Source organism: Epinephelus moara, chromosome 4, assembly GCF_006386435.1.
Source record: "Epinephelus moara isolate mb chromosome 4, YSFRI_EMoa_1.0, whole genome shotgun sequence".
Lineage (NCBI taxonomy): Eukaryota > Metazoa > Chordata > Actinopteri > Perciformes > Serranidae > Epinephelus > Epinephelus moara.
Genome location: NC_065509.1, coordinates 41,816,998 through 41,841,087, shown reverse-complemented (window position 1 = coordinate 41,841,087; position 24,090 = coordinate 41,816,998). Strand labels below are relative to the sequence as shown.

Sequence of the window (24,090 nt, the reverse complement as noted above, 5' to 3'; positions counted from 1 at the left end):
ATGAAACCCGGAGGTTACAATAAAAAACTGAATTGGAGTTCAAATGTTGACCTGATGATGGCGCTACAGGTAAAGTCATCAGATCACCAGAGTCAGAGGGTTAATCCTCCAGGGAACATGAATATGTGAACTACATTTAATGGAAATCCATCCAGTGTTTCCTGAGATATTTCAGTCTGGACCAAAGAGCTGCAAGGATGAATCGATTAGTCTTCAACTATTAAAGGTCCAGTGTGTAAGATTTATGGGATATAGTGGCATCTAGTGGTGAGGACTGTGGATTACAACCAGCTGAAAACTTCTCATGATTGTTCGGGAGGTTTTTGCAGGCAACCAAATGATCCACAGAAGTCTCTTCCTCTCCAGAACAAACAGATCAGGTGATTTTAACCCGTAAAAACACTGAATGAAACAGATGTCCTGTTGCAGAGGGGCTGCTAACAACAGTTGACGCACAACACAAAAATGTGAAAGGTCCTGTTCAGAGCCAGTGTTTGGTTTGTCCATTCTGGGCTACTGTAGAAAAATGGCAGTGCAACATGGCGATCTGTGTAGACGAGGACCTGCTCACTGTGTAGATATAAACGTCTCGATCTAAGGTAACACAATGATTCTTATTTTCAGCTGATTATACACTAAAGAAAACATACTTATTCAATTATATTTCATTTCTGCCCACATATCCCCCAAAATCCTTCACACTGGACCTTTAAATTAAACGCAGACTAAGTTTATAATTGGTACGTTTTTTAGGGAAAAAAAAAGAAAAATCTAAATTCTCTGATTCCAGCATCTTAAATATGAATATCTTCTGGTGTCTTTACTCCTCTCTGACAGTAAATGGCATAATTTTGTTGTGGACAAAACAAGTCATTTGAAGACGTTATTTTGGGCTTTAAGGAAACACTGATCAAAAGTTTGAACAATTTTCTTCCATTTTATAGACCAAACAACTAATAAAATGTGCATTTTCCGCTGAGTATCAAGCAGAAAATGCACAACCCTCCCTCCACCATGAATGAGGTATTAGTTTTTAAATTCAACCCTTTTTTGTTTGAAAGTTAAAAGTTAAAGATGAAATCCTGGAGTTGAAAAAAGCAGGGGGTTTTTTTGTTTAATTTGTGCAAATGTTTTATTTCTTTGCCGAATTTTTAATGAGATGTAGAATAAAATGATTTTGATGAAATATTAGTTAGTTAGTTTGTTAATTAGTTAGTCGCAGTTTATTTTGAACATGTAAGTAGCAAATAAACAAAATAATCATCCAGTAGTAGACAGACATAAAAAACAAGTTACTAAAGGAAGCATGAAAACTGAAAACGTAAAATGATTTGATTTACATGTCCAAAAAGGAGTGGGAGGAAGTACAAACTTATTTATTCCTACACCTTCTCCATAAATTATTAATTGTTGATTATGTATCTCCCCATTGGTATAAAGCTGTACAATAATTAATTCTCCTAGACCTACTGTGATATATTAAATTAATTAGCAATAATATTTGTCTTATTCACTTTATATCACTTTCATTCAGGTTTTTAAGCACATGATGGACCATTGGAAATGTGAAAATCCAACGATGATTTCTGTTTTCAGGTTCTGGCTGTGATACAGTTTTGAAAGGCATGATGTCTCCTAAAATCTGCAGTCAAATAAATACAAAATAACCCTGTAAACCTGCAGACGTCCTCAAAAATCCCTCAGTCTAAGACTTAAATCATGATTAAACCCCTGAAACAAACCCTGAAATTTATAAAGCTTTTAAAGGCACTTTTAAAGAAACATTTGTATTTAATGAAAACATTTAAGTAATTTAACGGATTAAACGACGTGTAAGAAGATCTCAGACGCTGAACTGTTTCTCTGCCGGACATCCGAAGGCAGCACGCTGAAATTAATAGAGTGAAGGAGAGCCAGCCGAATCGATCCACCGACTCATCTGAAAAATTGATGAAGGGGATAAAGAGCTGCTGGTAATTTATGATGTCAGATTAAAAGGTGTCCTTCTCTCCTCCTGCGCTCCTTCTCTTCATATCTTTTGTTTCCTAAAACTTTCTCTACTGCACGAATGTCTTCTTTTCTTCCATCCTGAAATCCTGAATTTCTCCAAGTGGATTTAAATACTTAAACAAACCTGAGATGGTGCAGAGAAAACTGGACTGAAAGGACAGAAGGTGATGTGAACAAATGGAGACCAGCAGCTTTTTAGTTTAAACCTCAAGAAACTCCACATCAAAAAATTATTTGGGTGATAATTATGAAATTTTGTATCCTGGTATATGTAATATGATGTCACAGTATTGATATATATGGTGCTAAAGTAAATTCTATTAAATTTATAGTAACAGTTTTTGAAAGAAGATTAAAAAAAAACCATTGTATTGAGCAGTCAAATATGTTCACACCAGAAGAAAGCGTTGGCTTCGTACGTTTCTGTAAACCATGACTACGTTACATTTGTACGTTTCATACATTATCATTTCAATGTGTCTAAAGTGACGTAGTATGTGAGCTGACTTTAGAGGAGATGGTGGATGGTGTGACACCTCGGGTAGATGCCTGCCAACCGTCAGACCGCTGTTCAAGACCAACAAAAAAAATTGGTTGTTTCTTTAGCGAGACATCAGTGCATATTCCTGCAGCTTTTTAGCCACTAGACATGGATGTATTTTCATGACCCTTAGCTGTGTTTCCAGCGGAGATTGTGCCACCAAAAGCAGGTATTTTAAGCCAAAACATGATCTTTCTCTAACTATAACTGAGTGGTTTTTGTGTCTAAACTTAACTACACATTAACCACAGTAATGTTAAATGTAAAGGTGCATTAAGTTTTAACATATACGCTACATAATTATGTACAAATGTAATGTATCAACCGGTCTCACTCCGAACTCGTTGAATACCGCAACTGGGCAATGACTTTTGGCATCAGACACCAATGAAAAAAAGCCATCCTTTCACGTTGGAATGTTCGCGGCCGGCTGCCGTTAATGTTTAACGGTGCACAGGTAGGGTGGTGGATGGGTCCAACAACCACCAACTTTTACCCAGCAGGCCGGTGTTCACTTCATTACCCTGTTCTTTTTTCCTAGTCCCAACCACGTGTGTGTTGTTGAAGGAAAAAAATGTCAATTTTGTGATGTACTGACATAGTGCTTTTATTTGAAAGAGTCTGTATGCAAACTGTACATTTCCTGTGAAAACTGAAGTGTACTTTGAAAACAGACAATGCATGTAACAGGCTGAAGTTGACACGGCGTCCCAGAACGTCTACAACCAACACACCCAGGGTACCTTGGACGTCATATGTGGACGTGGAAAGTCCATGACCAAACGTGGACATGTGACGAGGTCACAGTGAGGATGAGTTGAATGTATCCGTGGTTTGCAGAAATGAACAATTCCAATATTTATTCTGGCGACTGGGTTTGGTACGAATATGTTGGAATAAAAGGAAATAAAAAGGAAAAACTTTAAAATATCTTTTATCAGATGAAACAGAACAAAACAAGATAAATTACAAAATAAATCACAAACTACAATAAAACTATGGTGTGTATCTCTTTGGCTCATTATTTGCATATTTTGCTTTTTAGTGATTGTGTATAAAACTGTAAGTCTAAAAAAACTCTTAAAGTTGTTTCTATGTTTCTGACATCAGCAAAACAATTATTAATGAGTCTTTTTTCCCTGTAAATCTGATTTTTCACATTCACTCCAGTGGTTCTATATGAGAACATCCGGTTTTATTTCATTTTGTTATCTCTGTAATAACATCTACAGGGACAGAGAGACTCAGCAGATCAGAACATCATTTATTTATTTATCGACGGTTACAGTAAGTCAGATAAAATCAGTTCAGCTAATGAAAAACATTAATCCTACATTCAGCTGATGGATGACTGAACCCTGAGGCTACACAAAGATCAGATGTGTCATTTATTTATCTGTTTTATGGATTTATGTCTCTTCTGCTTTTTTAAAATGTATCTATTTACATTTCATATCCATTTCACTGCCGTTATTCTTCATTCATTTATTTATATTCTTTATATCCCAATAATCAGTGGCAGCGCCCCCTGCTGGAAGACTTCCTCCTCTCGCTGCTTTTCATTGTTTACTTTGATGATGCAGTAAAAGTTGATAGTTCTCCATGGGCGAAAGAGCTTTGTTTAATATCTGAGGAGGTCGATATGTTGTATATTCACAGGAATAACTTCTGCTGCAGTGTTTACTCTATTAAGAAAAAGCTGTCACTGAAATTTGAAGAGAAATGGTTTGAAAACATTCTGTCAGTGCCTTAGTTAAGGACGTATGTGCATATAAACAGAAGTTTGGTCCTGAACCATCTGTAACATCCCGTTTATCTAAAAGCCAACGATCTTTAGCTGCACAGCTGAACGCTGATATTCTTCATCTGACCACTGAAATCAGACGATTCAACAATATTTAGGAGGAAAACAGAATCTGTGAGCGTGTGATTTGGGTGAAGTGGAAAATGAATCTCATAGGGTGCGAATGCTGCTTTGTTGTCACGTTACTCCCTCCACATTTCTCAACATAAAATTTCATTCAAACATCAAAATATTCAACTCAATTAGGACATGTGTGCTTGTCTATTTTATCATTCATATCTTTCAAATTTTCTGAAATATTCATAGTTTTCTGGGAAGTTTTCCAACGCTCAAATGAATGGAGGGATGTTCAAAATCGAACCAAATTCAAGGTTTTTCAATCATTTTCAAAGCCCATTTCTTCATTCATACATTCACACAGAAACTCCATTCAAACTTTAAAATATTCCACATCTTTTGTACATTCTGGGTTGTATTCAACTTTAAAGTCCCATTTAAACATTTTGAAATATTCAGACTTGTGTGGAGCTTGGTAAAAATGCCCTTCTCAGGTTTTTACATTGGTTTGTACTGGACAGAATGTTCAGAGCTGAGGTGGAGAGAGCTTCTTAAACATTTCTCTTTAACTTGTTGTCACACCCACAATTTTCACTCTACATACATCATTTTTGGTAAAAATTGAGTACAATTTATGCTCTCTCCAACATTGTTGCTATGGAAGCAATCTGACTTACACATTTGGCACAGTGAGACTGAAAGTGGAAAAAAAAAACTCCACAAACTGACGCCACTGAACTCTGATAAGATGTCCACAGCGTTCATACATTAATGGTATAATTCAACATTTAAAGCCAGCATTGTGGTGTAGCGTCAGCTTTTCAACATGCAGCATTCATTTCTTTAGAAACTGCATTCTCTAGTTTTCTTTTATATTGAACAAACTATGATGATTTAAGAGAGATAACGTTCAATGAAATGGCTCGTCTGAATTTTCTGGTGGACATTTGGCCAAAGCTAGAATGGTTGTTTAATTTTGATGTGCTTAAGTTTGCCAACTTTGTTGCTAAAGTCTGAAAGAGAAGGCAAGAAAGTTTATTTCATTAGTATTTATTTTGATTTCATTTTTCAGTTTCACACAATAAATGTCTTTGTGAGTGAGCCACAAACTTGGTCCTTCAAAAATGATGATTTGATTATGTGTGACGCTTTTGCTGCTTCGTTCCATTTTCTTTCCTTTTAATGCCGACTGAATTTGTGTTTGCTGGACCAAAGTTATAGTGTCTGTAAGCCAATGCGAGCTGAGCGCAAGTGCTTGCACGACACAATTATCAAAATGAATTAATTCATTCACTGATATCACAGTGTAAAAATACTGCACTCCGGGTAAAAGTCCTGCATTTCAAACTGTACTTAAGTAAAAGTATTATAATCAAAATGTTTGTTAGTTTGATGTCTTCTCTTTCCTTCTGGACTTATTTGTTAATTTTCCTTTATGTACTAGAGTCCACCTCCATATTATAAGAAACATGTGCCTTGTATTCTTGTATGCCCGGAAAATAATATTTGTATGCCATGTACGGAGCCTTTCAAACCAATAAATGTTTTACTGTCATCTGAAAAGTGACTACAGCTGTCAGACAAACGCAATGCAGTAAAGAAGTACAATATTAACCTCTGAGATGTGGAGGAGAAGTAGAAAGTTACATAAAATGGAAATACTCAAGTAAAAGTACCTCAAATTACCTTAAAAAGTACAGTACTTGAGTAAATGTACTCAGTTTTATTTGGCCGCTGCAGATTTACTGTCAACAAGTCAAACTCTTCAGAACTCTTTCTGCTCCCAGTCGACCTGCTGCTGCTTCTGTTTTTACTGCTTTTATTACCGTCGTAAAATAAAATGAGATTTTTCCAAAAACAGTGAGCTTTACATCAGCGGCCAAACATGTAAATGTCCCACAAATCCAATACGAGTGTGTGTGTGAGTGTGTGTGTGTGTGTGTGTATTCCGGTCTTTGTGAGAACTTGAGTTCGTCCTCTTTAAAGGCTGTTTGAAGGTTACGTCTTGGTTTTAGGGTTAAAGTTAGAGTTAGAGGGTTATGTCAATAAGAGTCCTCACAAATATGAGTGTGTGTGTGTGTGTGTGTGTGTGCTTGTGCCCTCATTGCTGCAGGAAAACAAAAGCTGAGGAATGTTGACCTGAATAATGTTTCTCTTGTTAACATGCAGCTCATTAAGATCGTTAGGACACATATTAAACTGTCTCCTCAGTCTGAATTATTCTGACGCACAGTGAGATCTCACACGCCTGAGAACAGACTGGGCGTCATGTTTCATTTTGCTTCATTCTCGTAAGAACACAACAGCAAAAAACATTTGATTCAACCGTAGCTAAAGAATTTAAGTTTTACTGTGTCATTTTGAAAACTCCATACATATCGTCACATTTCCGCAATGTGGACAATCAAGTTCCTCACTGGCGAAGGAAAAAAGGAAAGTCTGAAGAAAGACTGAATGAACACACAAAAAATGAATGAAGAAGAACTGAAGAAGAAGTGATGAACAAAGGAAGGAATGAAGGAAGGAACGTACGAAAAAACAGACAAGACTGTATGAAGAAACACTCAAAGGAATGAACTAAGGAACATTTGAAGGAACGTACGATGGTCAAACCAAGTGACGAACAAATAAAGGAATGTACGAAGGGACAAATAAAGTGGCAAACAAAGGTAGGAATGACGGAAGGAACATACAAACAAAGAAACGAAAGAAGACTACGAAACGATCGAAGAAAGGAACTAAGGAACAATTGAAGAAACGTATGATGGACAGACAAAGTGACGAAGAAAGGACGGAAGAAGGAAGGAAGGAACAAACAATAAAAACAAAGGAATGTAAGAAGAAGTAAACAAAGGAGTGAATCAAGGAACTATTGAAGGAACGTCCAAAGGGACAGTAACAAACGATAGAACTTATGATGACATGAACAAACAAAGAAAGGAACGAAAAAACAAAATAAATTCTGGCACAAATAAAGGAGAGATGGAAAAAAAGAAGACAGAAACGAACAAACAAACGAAAGAAGTAATGAAGGAACAAAGACGAAAAATAAAGGAAGGTACGAAGGGACAAACAAAGGAAAGATGAAGATGAAGGAATACATGATGGAATGAACAATGGAACAATGGATGGAAAGTATGAAGGGACAAACAAAGGAAAAGAACAAAGTAAAGACGGAAGGACCGTATAAAGGAATGAACAAAGGAACATATGATGAGATGAATGAAGAAAGGGACAAAGAGACAAAGTGACAAACAAAAGAAGGAAGGAACAAAGGAAGTAGCAAAGGAAGGAACTTAAGATGGGACGAACAAACAAAGAAAGGAACGAAAAAACAAATAATAAATACAGGGATGAAGAAGAAATGAACAAAATAAGGAATGAACATTTAAACAAAGACAAACACAGAAAGGAACAAAGTAAAGAATGTATGAAGGAATAAACAAAGGAATGAACGAACGAAGGAACGAAGGAATTAAGAAAGGACAAAAAAGGAAAGAACAAAGTAAAGAGGCAACAAACGAACGTATAAAGGGACAAAGGAAGGAACTTACAGTGGGACAAACAAAAACAAAGTAGATACAGGAACGAACAAAGGAAGGAATGAACGTATAAACAAAGACAAAGAAAGAAAGGAACAAAAACGAAGGAAGGTACGACAGGAAAGACCAAAGGAACAAACAAAGGAGTGACAGTCAGTGAGCAGGTTGTTGCTCAGGGTCACCTCGGCAGTCGCTGTGGGATTTGAACCTGTGGCGTCTCCGTGTGTCTCGTCACTCACCTATTCTGATGAATCCGTCTTCTGTCCGATGGTACTTTGGTGTTTTCTCTCTCCCTTCTGTCAAGGCCTCTTTCTCTGCCTGAATATTCTGCAAATCACACACACACAACCTCACATTCATTTCACAACTACAGTAAAGACAGTTACTCAATAATCAAATTAAATAAGAAGAAAAGGGAAACCTGGAAAACTTCTTTGTATATTTTGGGATTTGCACCTTCTTGAATTGAAGTTAATATTTCCTTTCCAACTTTCCTTCAGAATAAATAAATTTTTATCTTGCAATAGAAGGAAAACAAATGAAAGATGAGAGAATGAATAAAAAAGGACAGAAAGAGAAAAGACTAAGTACAGATTTAAAACAGAAATCTCCCTCTCCTCTTCTTTAAGCATCGGTTGATTTTTTCCTTCCTCCCTGTCCCCTCCGCTGAGGTTGTTCTCAGTAGGAGCTCCTCTTCCTCTCTGTACATCTCACTCTGTCCTGCTGCGACACTCAGTCTTAATCAGCCTTCGTCTTACAGTCGACCACAGAGAAGGAGGACGCAGTAATCCATCGCTCTGCTTTCATTCTCAGGGACCACAAACTGAGTCTGTTCTCAGTCGTATGAGGTGTGACACGTGGTCACCTGATACAGACCCCACACACATGCAGTCTCTAAGTAAAGTCAAAGGTTCAGTAACTGGATTCAAAGACTCACGTCGAACGGCAGAACCTCCACCGATGTGTTGAAGAGTTTGTCTCCCGGATGTTCAATGTTCCCGCTCCGAAAGAAATACCTGAGAGGAAGAAGGGCAAAGACGGGAGACGTGAGTTTAAGATGTTCTCGTGGAAATGATCAGGATTGAGTTTCAATTCTTCACTTTGAGAAATGCAACAAAACTGTTACATGTTGTCGACCTACATTTAGCTGTACAAGAACTTGAACTATATAAATTAATAATTTGATAATGAGTTAAATGAGTAAAGCAGTGACTAAACATGTTGCACAAAGTCTGTAATTTGATAAAGAATCTGATCCGACCTTTGAGTTTCAGTACGTGACTGTTTCTGATATTTTGTGCGCAGCAAAGATGTAGTTGTACATTCACACAAGTATATAAGGCCTCCCCCTGTTGAAATCAAGTATTTAACCTTGTCATCATGTCCATATGGTGCTCTTAACTGCTTATTTTGCTCACATATCTTGNGAGTTTCAGTACGTGACTGTTTCTGATATTTTGTGCGCAGCAAAGATGTAGTTGTACATTCACACAAGTATATAAGGCCTCCTCCTGTTGAAATCAAGTATTTAACCTTGTCATCATGTCCATATGGTGCTCTTAATATGCTACAAGACATGTGAGCAAAATAAGCAGTCAACGCCATTAAAGGAAGGAACGTATAATGGAGTGAATGAAGAAACGTCCAAAGGGTCAAAGTGACGAACAAAGGAAGGAACCGAAAAAGTAAACTTACTAAGAAACAAACGAAAGAGTGTACAAAGGACAGAACAAAGGAACAATCAAAGGAACGTATTAGGAGACAAACAAAGGAAGGAGCAAAGAAGGGGACTTAGGTTGGAACGAATGAACAAGGAAAGGAACAAAGAAACAAACAAAATAGATAGAAGAACGAACAAAGGACAGACAGAACAAACAAAGAAAGGAACAAGGGAGGGAACAAAGGCAACAAATAAAAGGACAAAAAAGTGAACAAACAAAAATGAAGGAAGGTATGACGGGACAAATAAAGGAAAGAATGAAGAAAGGACAGAACAAAGGAACAACAACAACAATCAGTGAGCAGGTCGTTGCTCAGGGTCACCTCAGCAGCTGCTATGGAATTCGAACCTGCAGCATCTATGCAGTCAACGCTAAGGCTTGGCATTTGAGCGTTGGAGCTGCTGTCTTCACAATCAGTACGTTGAGTGGAGCTACAGTTCCAGCTGGACGAGGCCGTTTAACTGGCCTACTGTCCTTGTCCCAGTATACAAGCACGGGAGGGGAATCCATTTATTGAGCCAAGTATGTGCGACTCCTCTACGATAGGTGGAGATATGCCCCCTTTCAGCTTGTTAGTATTGGACCTTTTTCCTGTTGACCTATTACGTCACAGACCAAACAATGGACAAACAAGTTAGCTACGGTTAGCTAGCAGCTAACTGCTACCATGGTGGACAACTTTACAGCTCTGTACATTTGGTCCGTCCAAAAAGTCACGGCTCTGGATGTAGATTTCTCCATGTTGTTACCGGCTTCTTCTTCTCTTACACATTTAATGCTATTGGACTTCCGGGTCAAAGCCCGAGATGGAAACTGTGGAGCATGCTCAGAGCGCCTCGGCCAGTTTGGGTCTGATTGACTGTATACATGCAGGAGTCACATGATCTGGGTGTGTTAGTCCCACTGTGACAAATTCACTGCACTTCATTCCAGAGACAATAACTCTGCAGTAGTCATGGGTATTTATCGGCTCCAGCTCCGATTGGCTTCGATCAGCAGTGATGAAAATATGACACCTGGGTGGATGTGCTAATTTGTGCTCCTTTTCCAGCATGATGCAATGACACGCTGTCACAAATTTCCGTCCCTGTCAGTCCAAGCAGTGCTTGAACATCTTCCCAACTTAGTCAGTACAGACTGAATAAGTATAGATATTGAAAAAGCAACCACCGTAACATTTTCCATGGCCTCCATGCTGATTTCTTCTGTTTAATAACCAGTTTTCTGGTGCATTCATGATGTCAAATGTAATGTATCAGTAAAACAACAGCAAGGCATACTCGTCTACTGCAGTGGATTTTCCATTGTTTAAAAAAACCTGCACACATGCGCTGATTTTGGTGGAAAAAGGGTAAAATAGCCTGTTATACCATGGTACCACTCACACCCTCTAATCTCCTGTAATGTCTAAGACCTTGTTACTCTTGTACCTTTTGGTCTCTCTGAAAAAGACTGACCCCAAAGGACCCTGGTGTCCTCTGGTACCCTTACACGATGCACCCCTTGGTCCACTCTGGTATTGCTGAGACTGAATCTGCTGTACTCTTAAAAACCTGTAATGTTCTGGTACCACCTGATACCCCTAACACCCTGTGACCCCTCGTAACCTTAGACCTTATACCCTGTAACACGCTCATACCCACCTCTCGATGCGAACAGGTGTGAAGAATCGTATCCGTATGAAGTCCCCCGCTACGGGGGTGAAGGCCCAGAAGAAGTCCTCCCCCAGGTAGGCTTTCTCCAGGGTGAAGTGCTGGTAGGTCTTCAGGCTGGTCGTCACCTCCGCCAGCGGGTTGGCGTGACCCTTATGGAGGGTCTGTTTCCCAAAGTCCTTATCCTGGAACAAACCGTGGAGATGTCTGATTTAAAAAAAAATTGTTGCTGATTTCTACCGTGGATTCAGATGTGAGGCAGTGATGTTTTACTGTGTTTGTGTTGCCTCTCTGCAGAGATGAAGATGACAACATTGTGCACTGACCAGAAAATAATATGAAACGTTAGTCATCCCACACTACCAACAGCCTTTTACACAGACTGGTATCATTGCCAGCCTCGCTAGCTGTCCTCGATGACTAATCCAGTTTCAGTTCAGTGCAGAGGCTCTCCAAGCATGACATCACCGTTTGAGTTATCTCCATGCACTTTTAGAGATTTGTCTTTGTTTTGAGATGTTTTTAGTGACCAGTTACCGAAACCTTAAATACAACACATGTTTTTCAGTGATTTATTCAGGTGAATGTCACCACGACTGCAGCAGTTTTAAGCCTCGACTTAAACATTAAATGAACTATAGTAGTTATCTTTGTTTAGTCTGATTGTGGGAGTCATTCTGATTACAAGAATTATAACTTCAGCTGTTGGTCAAATGTAACCAGTTTTTTTGAGCTTTACATTCAATAATTTCCTATTTTATATTGAGCACACAGACATGAGAGTGATCAGTGGTCATGTTTTTGTTGAATGGTGAACTAAACGCCTCAGTTTGCAACTTTTGAACATGAAAGTGAGCATCGTTCACTCTTGCAACAGTTGATAACGCTCGTCTTATGACACCAGGTGCGCAGACACAACCGAATAGGTGTAGCTGTGGCTGGAGCACCAACATGAGTCACCCACAATACCTACACATCAGTCCACTCTTCACCCCCTTCGGCACTTGTGAAGGGAACTTCCAGAAGCAGAGCTCTGGAGAAAATACTAATTTAGCATTTAGGTAGCACTGAAGTGAGGCTGTTAAGGTTGGAATAACAGCACTTCAAACAACGCAGCTATCGGTACTGCTGAAGTCAGTTCATATGAATATTTGAAGAACTTTTTTTGTGAACAATTCCGTACAGATTCCAACAGAAAAAAAATTTAAATTTAAATGCCCACTGAGTCTGTAAATACAAGTCCAAACATCATCCACACTGGCAACAAATTTGAAACGACACATTGAGCTAAAGCATCCGACCAGTGTTGGGAAATATCTACAAGTGAATGACGCTCAAAAGAATCAATTTTTTTTTTTTTTAATATTAATTAGTTAATTTTCTGAGACTTGAACTACGAACGTAAACTAGTTCATTCTAATCTGTGTGAACTGTACTCTGAGCTGTTGTGACTGGTATTGATCTTCTCATTTAACTGAAGAAGCGTACTTCCCAAAATTGGATTTATTACTTTAAATCTTTGCTTTTATTTGTTTATTTGCAGCGTTTTACTTCTTCAGGACATTAAAACTGTTTAAATTGAACAAGTAGAAATTTCTGAGCTTTAAAGGACCACAATCCAAAGAAGTTTGGAAGACAGACATACTCCCTTTCTTTCTCTCTTTTTTTTAATCAGAGTTTCTTTATTTTCACTCGAGTGATTATTTGGACTTTTCCAGAGTCGTTTTTCACATCTGAACAAATCTCTTGACTTAACTCTCCACAGATGAATAAATCCCGCTTCCACTTTAATTCTTTCAATTTAACTTTGATTTTTAAAACTCTGCACTGAGTTTCTTACTAAACCGGGGTGAACGTTTCAAGCTGGAGGGTAATAGCTGTGTTTAGCCTCCATCTGTACACGGCCCCATGCAGGCCGGCCTCCATGGTTCAATCTCCACATCGAGGAGGCGCTGGTCCGGGACGGTCGGATCAATATCCAATTGATTGGAGCAGATTGCAGCAGCAGTCAGCGGGGCTAATATCCATCGCTCTTAACACAGTAATCAGAGGCGAGCCAAGACGTTGGGCTGTGAGCTTGAAGCTGCCACCGCTGTGAGATACTGCAGTTTGTGTCTGAGGCTGCAGAGGCTTTCAATCTTCATCTCTCCAGAGACGCCAGACTGAACTTCCATTGAACCTGTTTCAAACTCACTAAACTTCACTCTGACAGCTGACCAGTGCAACCAGTCTGCCGCAGACAGATTTAAGCTTCAGTTACAGCTCAAATATATGACACAGCTTTTAAAATTTCATTTTACGAGCCCAGTTTCTGAGAGAATACGTTCATATTAGATGATTCTGCAGCTTGGATTTGCATCCAGTGCAAACGTTGCAGGAAAAATTGGGTCCTGTATGTACAGAGGTGGATAGTAAGAGTGTGGAGGTCGAGGTCGTGCATCTCTGTGGAACGTGTTTTCGTCCCGATAAAGATTTGTGATTAATGTTTGCCTTTTGAACCGTAACATTAACGCTGCAGTAGGTAGAAAACCTGAAAACGGTTGATTTGTGAGTCTCATCTGAGTTAGGTTTCGTTCGTCTCCGCCCTCAGACCACTTGATTTACATTATGCTTAGAGGATATTATAAAATTTTTAATCAATTATACCAAAACAATGTTGCCTACTGGAGCTTTAATCTTTACAAACCTTAACAAAGTGTTAGTCTTCAGTTTATTCCCTCATCATGCACAGAAATAGTAAAAATACATATTTCGGAAAACATCACGACTGAACATAATCCAAGGTTAGGCAGATTTGTTCAATATCAAGTTCAGATTCAGTTCAGTTTAAAGAATAATTTAACCCCTGCAGCGTTTGTATTACATTTCTGTGAGTGTAATATTTGGCCTTTTTTAGGTCAACAGCTCATTTAAAAGGAGAAAAAAGGCAGTATATAACTGTGTAATACAAAATTATACATTAGCATATGATCAAAAATCTGACCAGTCTCCCTGGAATGACGAACCTACAGTTGTTTGCACTTGTGTCTGAAGTGATTTGCCGAAATAACACCACTGTTAACCACCACAGTTAGTTAGCAATTCTTTGGCACTATTTTCAGGACTGTTCAAACTCCAGCAGGACTTTGGTTGTCTGCCCTGCCCCAGGTAGTTAGTGATAATTCGATTAAACAATAAGCAGCATGTGAGCATAATTTTAATGTGTAAGATGAGATGAGATAAGATAATCCTTTATTGATCCCCAGAAGGAAAATTAGATTTTTGCAGCAGCACAAGGACAAATAAAAAGAGAAAGGAAAAGGAAAACATAAAAAAGATATATAAAAGTGAAGAGTAAAGAGCTGAATGAGCATTTGGAGACAATAATTACAAGGTAAAGTGGCAACGGTTTGGTTAATGTGACGACCACAAAGCAGAATCTAAGACTAGATTCTGAAACTGGAAGAAGTGGCCTCGGCCGTTATCCAAAAACATTTCAAATGTAAAATATTTTTTTTGTTATTAACCTCGTGCATTCATGTTGGACCAAGAAAAAGATCAAATTTAGCAACAGTCGAGTTCACGTGGAGGTGTGTGGAAGAAGTACGCAAGTAAAAAAATCTAATATTTTTTGCTAAAAGTTGTCATGTAAAATAAACGACCTTAAATTAAACATGAAAAGCGACTACAGGATCGATAATTTAATTTATTTCAGTGTCAGCTGATGACATCACCCTGTTGTAGACCACACACACACACACACACACACACACACACACACTCATTCGTTACCTTGAGTTTCTGTATTTTTCCAGCCAGAGACGAGTGGGTGCCGACATGTTGGAAGAGAGACGGTTTGAACCGAATCCTCAGGTTTGCTTTCTGCCTGTCGCAGTGTTTCTGATGGACAAACACAAACACAATCAAACACACATAAATCCTTCACTACAACATTACAAAACATCCCCAACTGTGTGTTACACATCCCCAGATATGTTCAGGTGTGAGGGGAACTTGTGTCTGCCAGGTGAATGTTATGACTCGTTGGTATGTACAGAGTCAGTGTGAGCAGAGACTCACCGCATCCTTCTCTGGGTTGCACACTTTGACCCACATGATGTGGTCCAGCAGCCAGTCGATGGGTTTGTCTTTGTAGAACATCAGCATGAACTCCACGATGAGTGACAGGTCCAGAGACTTGAACATCTTACCTGTCAGAGAAGAGGAGGGTGTTCAGTTTAAAGGACCTTTACTGCTGCACAGGTAGTTTTCTGTGTTCAGGTGGATGAAACTCGTTGGATTTAAACCGAGTTCGTGCTACAGAGCCGCTATAAAGTCCCTTCTTTATGCCAACTTTGCATTTTTACACAGAACCAAACAACAGCAGCATCATGTCGCTCCTCGATCGTTAGACAACACCCCGGCATCATGGAATTAAAAGAGGCATGGTAGGCGTGACGTGTAACACAATAGCATCGGCCTCTAGTGTGGCACATATACACCGACAGCCCTTATAAACAATAACAACGACATAACATGTAAATAACAATCATTTACCGTCCCTGTTATATGGCGGCTGATCTCGTCCTCTGTTTTCCCAGTTTGTGTTTTTGGATGCTGTTTTTCTTCCTTGAGTTAGCTGCCAACTGCTAACAGCTACTTTTTAAATCTCCCGCAGTGGGTTGCACACATAACACACCATCAAGACATCACAAATGTGTCGCAGACATCGTTTCGGCGCTGTTACACCTCCGTTCCCGAGACAACTCTGTTCCGCCATTCTACAATTGTACCTATTATACAACTCCATGTCAGTGGATGGGACATGGGCCAAACTAAGTTTTTCCCAAAGATGGTTTCTGTCATTTTAGGTCGTTCTTATCACGCTGCTGTTTGTTCAAGTGTCTGTTTTTCTAAGTTTGGTTCACATTCAGTGGCGCCACTCGCAACTGGTCGGATGGGTGTATGGGCGAGAAACTTGATACCGCAGAGATTGCTACTGCGCTGACACTAGCTCTGAATGATGTCACCAGAACAAGATGGCAGCAGCCATCAGGAGATGTTTTCTGAGATTCAGAGGGGCTTTTTTCCCACTCCATACTTTTTCAAACACTTGATTTGAGGGTAAAGTGTAAAGGAATGCCCTGTGTCAGAGTCCTCTGAACTTCGAACATGTATAATTTGTGACTCTCTGATCACACGTCAAAGGTCAGAGGTCACAGCAGCCAGAAAACACTGTAGTAGTTCTGCTTAACTTTCACTGTGTCTGATCGTGTCTAGCTTTAATTTCATGCAAATCAGCAGATTGTTTTTCAGGCTGTCTTTGTGTCATTTACTCAGTACGAATTATATTGTCTTTGTTTAATCCACTGCATCAACTCAGATCTTTGTTCTACTGTATTATGTGTGTTTCTGTCACTTGTACTTTGACTGCACTCTCAATATTTTTGTTCACAATATTTATTCTGTACATCTTTACATTTAACACTGTGGTTCTGTCACTTTTAATTCAGCACAGGATCTGTATGGAAGACACTCTCCGCCAGTGTGATGAAAAAAAAAAAATCCTCTAAGTCTTTAGGCATCTAAATTTGGTGCACGACACTCTTCTAAGAAAATAAAAATCAATCAATCAATCAAAAAACAATGAGCCCTGTGTTCACATAGCGTTTTTTTTTTTCAGTGCCCGTGTCTTTTTGCAATTGTTCACAATAAGGAGAGGCCATATGCCGCCACCTAGACGAAAAAGCGCCGCTCTGTTGGAAAATGGTGGATTGCCATCTTTGGGTTGGGAAAGAGTTACTGCCCCAACCAAAGGAGTTCATGAGTGAGGGTAGAATGGCATGAGATGGATCGGCAGTTTGGCATGGCGTCTGCAGTGATCTGGGCGCTCCACCGGACCATTGTGGTGAAGAGGGAGCTGAGCCGGAAGGTGAGGCTTTCAATTTACTGGTCTATCTACGTCCCAACCCTCACCTATGGTCATGAGCTCTGGGTAGTGACTGAAAGAATGAGATCCCTGATACAAGTGGCCGAAATGAGTTTCTCAGAAGGGTGTCTGGGCTCAGCCTCAGAGATACGGTAAGGAGCTCGGACATCTGGAGGGAGCTCGGAGCACAGCCGCTGCTCCTTCACATCCAAAGGGGTCAGTTGAGGTGGTTCAACATCTGATCAGGATCCTGCACGCCCAACTGGTAGGAGGCCCCGGGGCAGACCCAGAACATGCCGGAGGGATTATACATCTCATCTGGCCTGGGAACACCTCGGGGTCCTCCAGGAGGAGCTGGAAAGAGTTGCTGGGGAGAGGGGCATTAGGAATACGTTGCATAGCTTGCTGCCCCCGCAACCCAGTTTTGGATAAGCGGTTCAAAATGGATGGATGGATGTTTCAGCTCTTTTTTCTGATGAGGAAAAAATGGAAACCAATGTCGCAAACGAGAAAATGGATCACTGAGCGAAAAACAAACATTCAACTTGACAAAGTTGGTTGAGGTGGAGCTAAAGATTTCATCACACTGGTGGAAATGGTCCTCCACAGATCTGAATGCTTCCTTCACTACAGATATTTTCTAACACAGTTGTTCAATTTTTGCTCTGATGATTGAAACCAGCAGAGTTTCATGAATATCCACCAACACTGAACATGAAGCAGCCTGTTACTGCAGGAGTCCTGAAATGACTCCTGATCTTTACTGTCTTCATATTTCTGTATCTGTGTGAACAGAGAGTCTGTTTGAGCTGAATGAAACCTTCTCTGGGATTTAAAGGTCAGTAACTGAACTGAGCAGACCGTCTGACTGGACTGAAACAATAACGAGGGCGAATTAAAAGGCCAGCGTGGAGCTCAGCTCTGCTCCCGCCCCCTTCAGGTCCGCCCTCATGTGTCTGGACATTTCAGCCTCCGTCGGGCCGGATGTGCGACGAGGCAACAGAATGAAAAAAAACCCAACCCTGCAGACGTAAACGAGGCCGGAATGAAAGCTAAACTTAGCAAATGCAAAACTCAATTTTGAACAGTTGAATTACAGAGCGGCCCTGCAGCGCTGCAGCTCTCTCCTCTCCGTCTGATTTAATTCAGTGAGTCAGCTTCACCCTGATGAATTTATTAAAGCAGCCGCTGCACGCAGGACACGCTGGATCGGAGAGGATAGGTGAGGTCAAAAACAAGGACCAGAGGGAGAACCGGGGGGGAGGATACTGTAGAAGAGAAGAGACGACAGAAGCACAACATCCGTGTGATAAATCAACATCATCCATCTCAGAGATCTGCTGCTCCATCGCTCTTCAAACCACACCCTCTCTACAGTGGTGGGATGTAATCGAGTACTTTTAATAAAGCACTGTACAAGTTTGAGGTACTTGTACTTATTTTGCCTTCATGCTTCTGTCTACTTCTACTCCACATCTCAGAGGGAAATATTAAACGTTTTACTCCACTACATTTATCTGCCACCCAGTTACCAGAAAAAATGTTGGCATTACACATTCCTGCAAACCACAGTTACGTTACATTTACACATTATTATGTAGCGGTTTTACAGTGCTGTGGTTTACGTGTGGTTCGGTTTAGGCACAAAAGACACTCAGCAGCAGCGATATTTGGGTAATAAAGAACTGCCTTCCAGGTCAAAAAAGCCGATGAGCAATTAGTGAAGGGTTGCTAAAAATGTTGCAGGTGAAAGAGCAACGGGTTGCTACAAAACACCAACATCTGAAGCCCAAAAAGCTGCAGGAAACACATCAGTGACTCACTAAATCACAACTGGCTTTGTTATTTGTTGGTCTCAAACTGTGTCTGTCATCTCAGCGAGATGCCTCCAAGCTGTAGACCATGAAGTCAGCTGATATATGTCACTTTAGAAATGTTGATATGATACTCATGAAACATACAAATGCAATGTATTCACTGTTTGAGAATTTAGAGTGTTGGTTGGACAACACAAACCCGGTGAAGGTGTCACTTTGGGCTCTGGTTAGTCTCGCACACCCAGACCTCTCTCTGCTATAGGGGAAAAAAACACTTTGGCTTGTTTGTATTTCTTTAAACCAATCACAGTCGTCTTGTGCGGAGCTAAGTCCAGGATGCCGCGATGCTGCCCTCGCAAAACAGTGTCGCTGGGAACTTTGTTTTGGTGGAACTATTGCACGTGAGGAGGCGAGCGCTGTCATTATATTGGCCCTGCAAAAGAAAAGGGGCCACAAAAACATTTAACATTTAACTTTGCGTGCCGCTGTCAAAGTGAAAGATACGGCAAATCAACTCAGACTGTATGAAAAAGGATCACCTTTAGGCATGAGTGGTTTTTGTTGTCTGTAGCGAAGGGGATTTGGATACGGTAACACTCAGACAGCTGAAGGGGGGAAGAACGCAGGCCTAAATAGTCACCAGTGGCAGGTTTACAGCCACAGTCTACATCCGGTGAGTCAGAGTAGCTTCTGGGTAACTGTGATGACATTCGTCAATCTGTTCACAATTTTTACAAACTAATCAGTCAATTAATATAGAAAATAATCAGCAAATGAATCCATAATGAAAATAATCCTTAGTTAACACTTTCCCTGCCATAACAACATATTCCGGCAATCTGTGTTTCCACTGTTATAAGATAGGGGGCGCTGTTACACATCTTGTGAAATAGAGCAGCACTGCTGTGTCCAAAATCAAACAAAGGAGAAGATCAGCTGGAAACCAGAAGAAGATGTTGTTTACAGAAATGTAGCAGCTTGTAAAGTGCATGAAAATGCCGTCGCCGATGGAAAGGTTTACAGTTGCAGAAGCTGTGGAGATGCTGATGGACTCAGACTCTTCCTGTTTTGGGACGAAACAGGATCTCCATGACGGTGACAGTGACACATGGACAAGACGACCACAGAGGAGACGGAGACAACAGAACACTGAACGATCACTGAATGTGGCAACGTGTTCCACTGTACCTCAAAGAGAATATTATTATTATTATTATTATTATTATTATTTATTTTAATTTATACATTTCAAACTGATGTAAGGAAATGAGAAAAAACAAAAAATGTAAAATGTGAAATTGATTTTGTCCTTTTTATGAAAATGCACAATTTCAAGTGTTGATAAAAAAAGAAATGGAATATGAGAGAATAATGTTTTTGTGTTTAAAATCAGAAGGTCTCTTCTTTAGTTTGATGTAAATACTGTTTACATATTTATAGAACAAATTATTCTGTGGGTCTTGAAAGATTAGTGAATATGATCAAAAATGCTGGCGGTGACTGGAAACTTAAAAATAATACTCTAGCAGGGAAAGTGTTAACAGATCAAAATGAGCTCCACCTAACCAATGCATGAGTCAGAATCATCTAACGAGATCATATATAATAGTGTAACACATTTTTATACTTTTAACACTTAAATTTTACTGATTATACTTATATAGTTTTACAGAGGGAACTTTTTCACTGCAGTCAAAGCTCTGAATATTCACTCCACACCGCTTCTACGTCATCTCTCAGTCAGATTCAAAGAGACTTTGTGCCGCCACAGCACTGATAAAAAACAACATGGTAACGGGGGAATATTGTGCAATTCAGATTCATTCAGAAAACAAACAAACGAACACACAATCAGAGAGACAGATAGAGTGCGTATCGAGCTGCAGCTCCTCTGAGCTCTCTATTGATTGGCTGAGGGAGATCGTTGCAGGATAATGACTCTGATAATGACTTCACACCTTCAGTGGACCCACGGAGGAGTTTTAACTTGATTCAGTGTGAAAATATGAGGTGAAATCAAAAAGCTCTTCGTCTCATTGGAAATCTTAAAGACAGTACAGCTTCATCTTCATCAGAAAGAGAAGAAGAGGTGGAAACAGGAGAGGACGAGAGAGAAGTACATAACCGCGTTAAAGACAGACGAGATGTCTGGCGCCTCTCGTCCGTCATGTTGAGACAGAAAATGAGATGAGGAGAGAAAAAGGTGTGAGTGTGTTCTTGTTTCGCCATCTGTGTGAGGACCAGTTTGACTGTCAGAGGCTTAGAGTGCGTCCTCACTTCCTCAAAGAGCTGCTCAAAATAGGACTTTGGTTTTCAGTATGGGCTCAGCAAAAATCCTTCCAGTGTGTTGATGTGTGACTGTCCTCCGAGGAAAAACGTCTGCTTGTGGGCAAGTGAAAGATTCTTCTTGAAATTGCCGGACTTCTGACTGAAATCTGTCGTGAAGTGTGATGCACATGCACAACAGGTCTAATCTGGGGGATTGAACTCCCTGGATTAAATCTGAGGTTACAAATCTGGGTGTGATCTGATTATAAGTCGATTTCTTGTGGTGTTCCCCAAGGATCGATTTTGGGCCCGTTACTATTTCTTATGTTCTTATGTACTGTTGTAAATGATCTATACATGACATCATCAAAAGCATCTTTTATTCTCTTTGCAGACGACTCCAATATTTTTTTATCTGGTAAGAGTGGACCCAAATTGATATCAGAAATGAACACTGAATTGCGCAAAGTTGACACCTGGTTCAAGGCAAACAAATTGTCAATTAATATAAAGAAAAGCTCATCCATGTTATTTACCCCTAGAAATCATCAAGCAACACACACTCTTCCTAAGGTTTATATTGACAACAGCATCTTGGAAAGGGTCACTGTAACTAAATTTCTAGGTATTCTTATTGATGAAAATCTCACTTGGAAAAGTCATAATACGTTTATTTCAAACAAGATTACACAACATATTGGAGTTATCAGAAGAATACGTCATCTACTGTCTAGAAAAGTCCTGATCAATTTATATTATACTATGATTTATCCTTTCATTTCATACTGTAATATTACCTGGGCAAGTACTTTCAAGAGCAACCTCAACTGTATCCTTACCTTACAAAAACAATTTATCAAAATGGCAACATTTTCCAACAGATTCACTAGATCAACCCCATTGTTTCAATCCCTGAGCATTCTTCCCATCTCTGCTGTAAATATTTTTCAAATATGTATTTTTGTTTATCAATCAAAATCATAAAATCAGAGGTCCCCACTTTTGGAACATGTTACCAGTCCACATTAGACACTGCACAAGTATAAACTCTTTCAAGAAGCAAATAATAAAATTTTTAGTGGCCCAGTTGAGCAACGCATAACCACCTGCTTACACTCCATCACTACATAACTTTGAGATAATTTTTCCTATCTGTTTATAATGTTTTTCACATTATTGTACATCTTATTTTTATGTTGAATGTTTGTCTCCAGGAGGACCACCTGACAAGCCCTTAGGTGTTTTTTGGTTTCTCCTGCACATTTGTGATATGTTGTATCTATTCTATATATTGTATGTTGTTGTTTTTTGATCTTCTCTTTCATCGTGCTTTTTTATATATATTTTTACCCTTGTGCCAATAAATCAAATCAAATCAAATCAAATCCTAGATTCAGATCTCAGCTTCATGTCACTCATTAACAAGGTGACAAAAACATCAGTTTTCCACCTCAGGAACATCGCTAAGGTACGAGCATTTCTAAATGAAAAAGGTGCAGAGCATTGATTCATCCTTTATTTCAAGTCGACTCAACTACTGTTTTACTTTTTACTGACCTCCCAAAAACTCCACTGAGAGACTTCAGCTTGTTCAAAACTCTGCAGCTCGGCTATGAACCAGAACCAAGAGGAGAGAGCACATCAGGCCAGTCTGAGCTGCCCTGCACTGACTTCCTTCCTGTTCCTCCTTGTATACAAAGCCCTACATGGGTTGTGGGCCGTACCCAGCACACACAACACACGCAGTGAGGTTAACTCTTGAGAAGACGTTTGGGGGAAATCTGAAATATGCTTATTTCAGTTAATCGATGTCTGCTGGTGAGTCTGTGACCGTTGGGAATTATAAGCTCTGAGGGTTCCTGGTTCAAACCCGGGGTGGGGGAGCGCCTTTCAAATTACCATCATCTGATGCATTTCATTAGTTACTGACTGAATTGTACTGTAGAAATATTTTCTTATTTGTGTCTCTCACTTCACCTCTAAAGTCTGTGAGGCGTTCACTGTTTACAGTCCAGATACAAAATAAAGACGAGACAGTGTGCAAAACCACAAAAACTTACAGCAGCAGTTTGATGCAGCTGCAACACAATGCAGCTTTATTCAGAGGACACAAGGGGTTAAATTAGGTTCAGTTTCTGCCTTTAGCAACATCACGAGGAACACAGAGAAGGTCAAAGGCCAGAGGTCAGAGCCGCTAGAAACCCCACAGATTTAAGTTCTGCTCACTTTTAACTTTCGCTGTTTCTAATCCTGTTTCCTGCTTTAATTTTTGTCCTTTATGTTAATTTCCTGTTTTGATTTAAGAAATTTGAGTAGCCTCTGACAATGTTAAAGATTTTTGTCTCTCTTAAGTTCCTGTGTCCAGTTAGATCTGAGTTTTCACTTATATAACGTTGTAAAATAATTCTATATATATCTGTTTTGTGACAGATTTTACAAAATAGAACAAAATGATCCATAAACTCATATTTTGTTTCTTTATAATTGTCATTTCTATTTTATCTTCTTACTGTATAATGACGAAAACTCTGTGTGTGTGTGTGTCTGTTCCATGTTTTTCTCCTCACTGACTTGGTCAATCCATGTGAAATTTGGCACAGTGGTAGAGGGTCATGGGAGGATGCCAATGAAGCAATATAACATCAATTGGCCAAAGGGGGGCGCTATAGCAACCCATTGAAATGTCAAACTTTGAACGGGCATATCTCATGCCCCGTTTGTCGTAGAGACATGAAACTTTGCACAGAGATGCCTCTCCTCATGAGGAACA

General features: G+C 39.7%; 1 protein-coding gene across 2 annotated transcripts in view; it reads right to left on the bottom strand.

The window, feature by feature from the left end:
- The window catches only part of mgat4b (alpha-1,3-mannosyl-glycoprotein 4-beta-N-acetylglucosaminyltransferase B), a 166,977-nt gene that overhangs the window by 8,483 nt on the left and 134,404 nt on the right, over positions 1-24,090 (bottom strand). For both annotated transcript variants that reach the window (XR_007569818.1, XM_050042825.1), the window contains exons 9-13: positions 15,387-15,517; positions 15,099-15,206; positions 11,319-11,512; positions 8,892-8,970; positions 8,194-8,281 (exon numbers count right to left, since the gene is read on the bottom strand). Coding sequence is in view for 1 of the 2 variants with exons in the window: in XM_050042825.1 (XP_049898782.1) it covers positions 8,194-8,281; positions 8,892-8,970; positions 11,319-11,512; positions 15,099-15,206; positions 15,387-15,517 (600 nt within the window). In the remaining variant the exon portion in view is untranslated. The remainder of the gene's footprint in view (positions 1-8,193; positions 8,282-8,891; positions 8,971-11,318; positions 11,513-15,098; positions 15,207-15,386; positions 15,518-24,090) is intronic.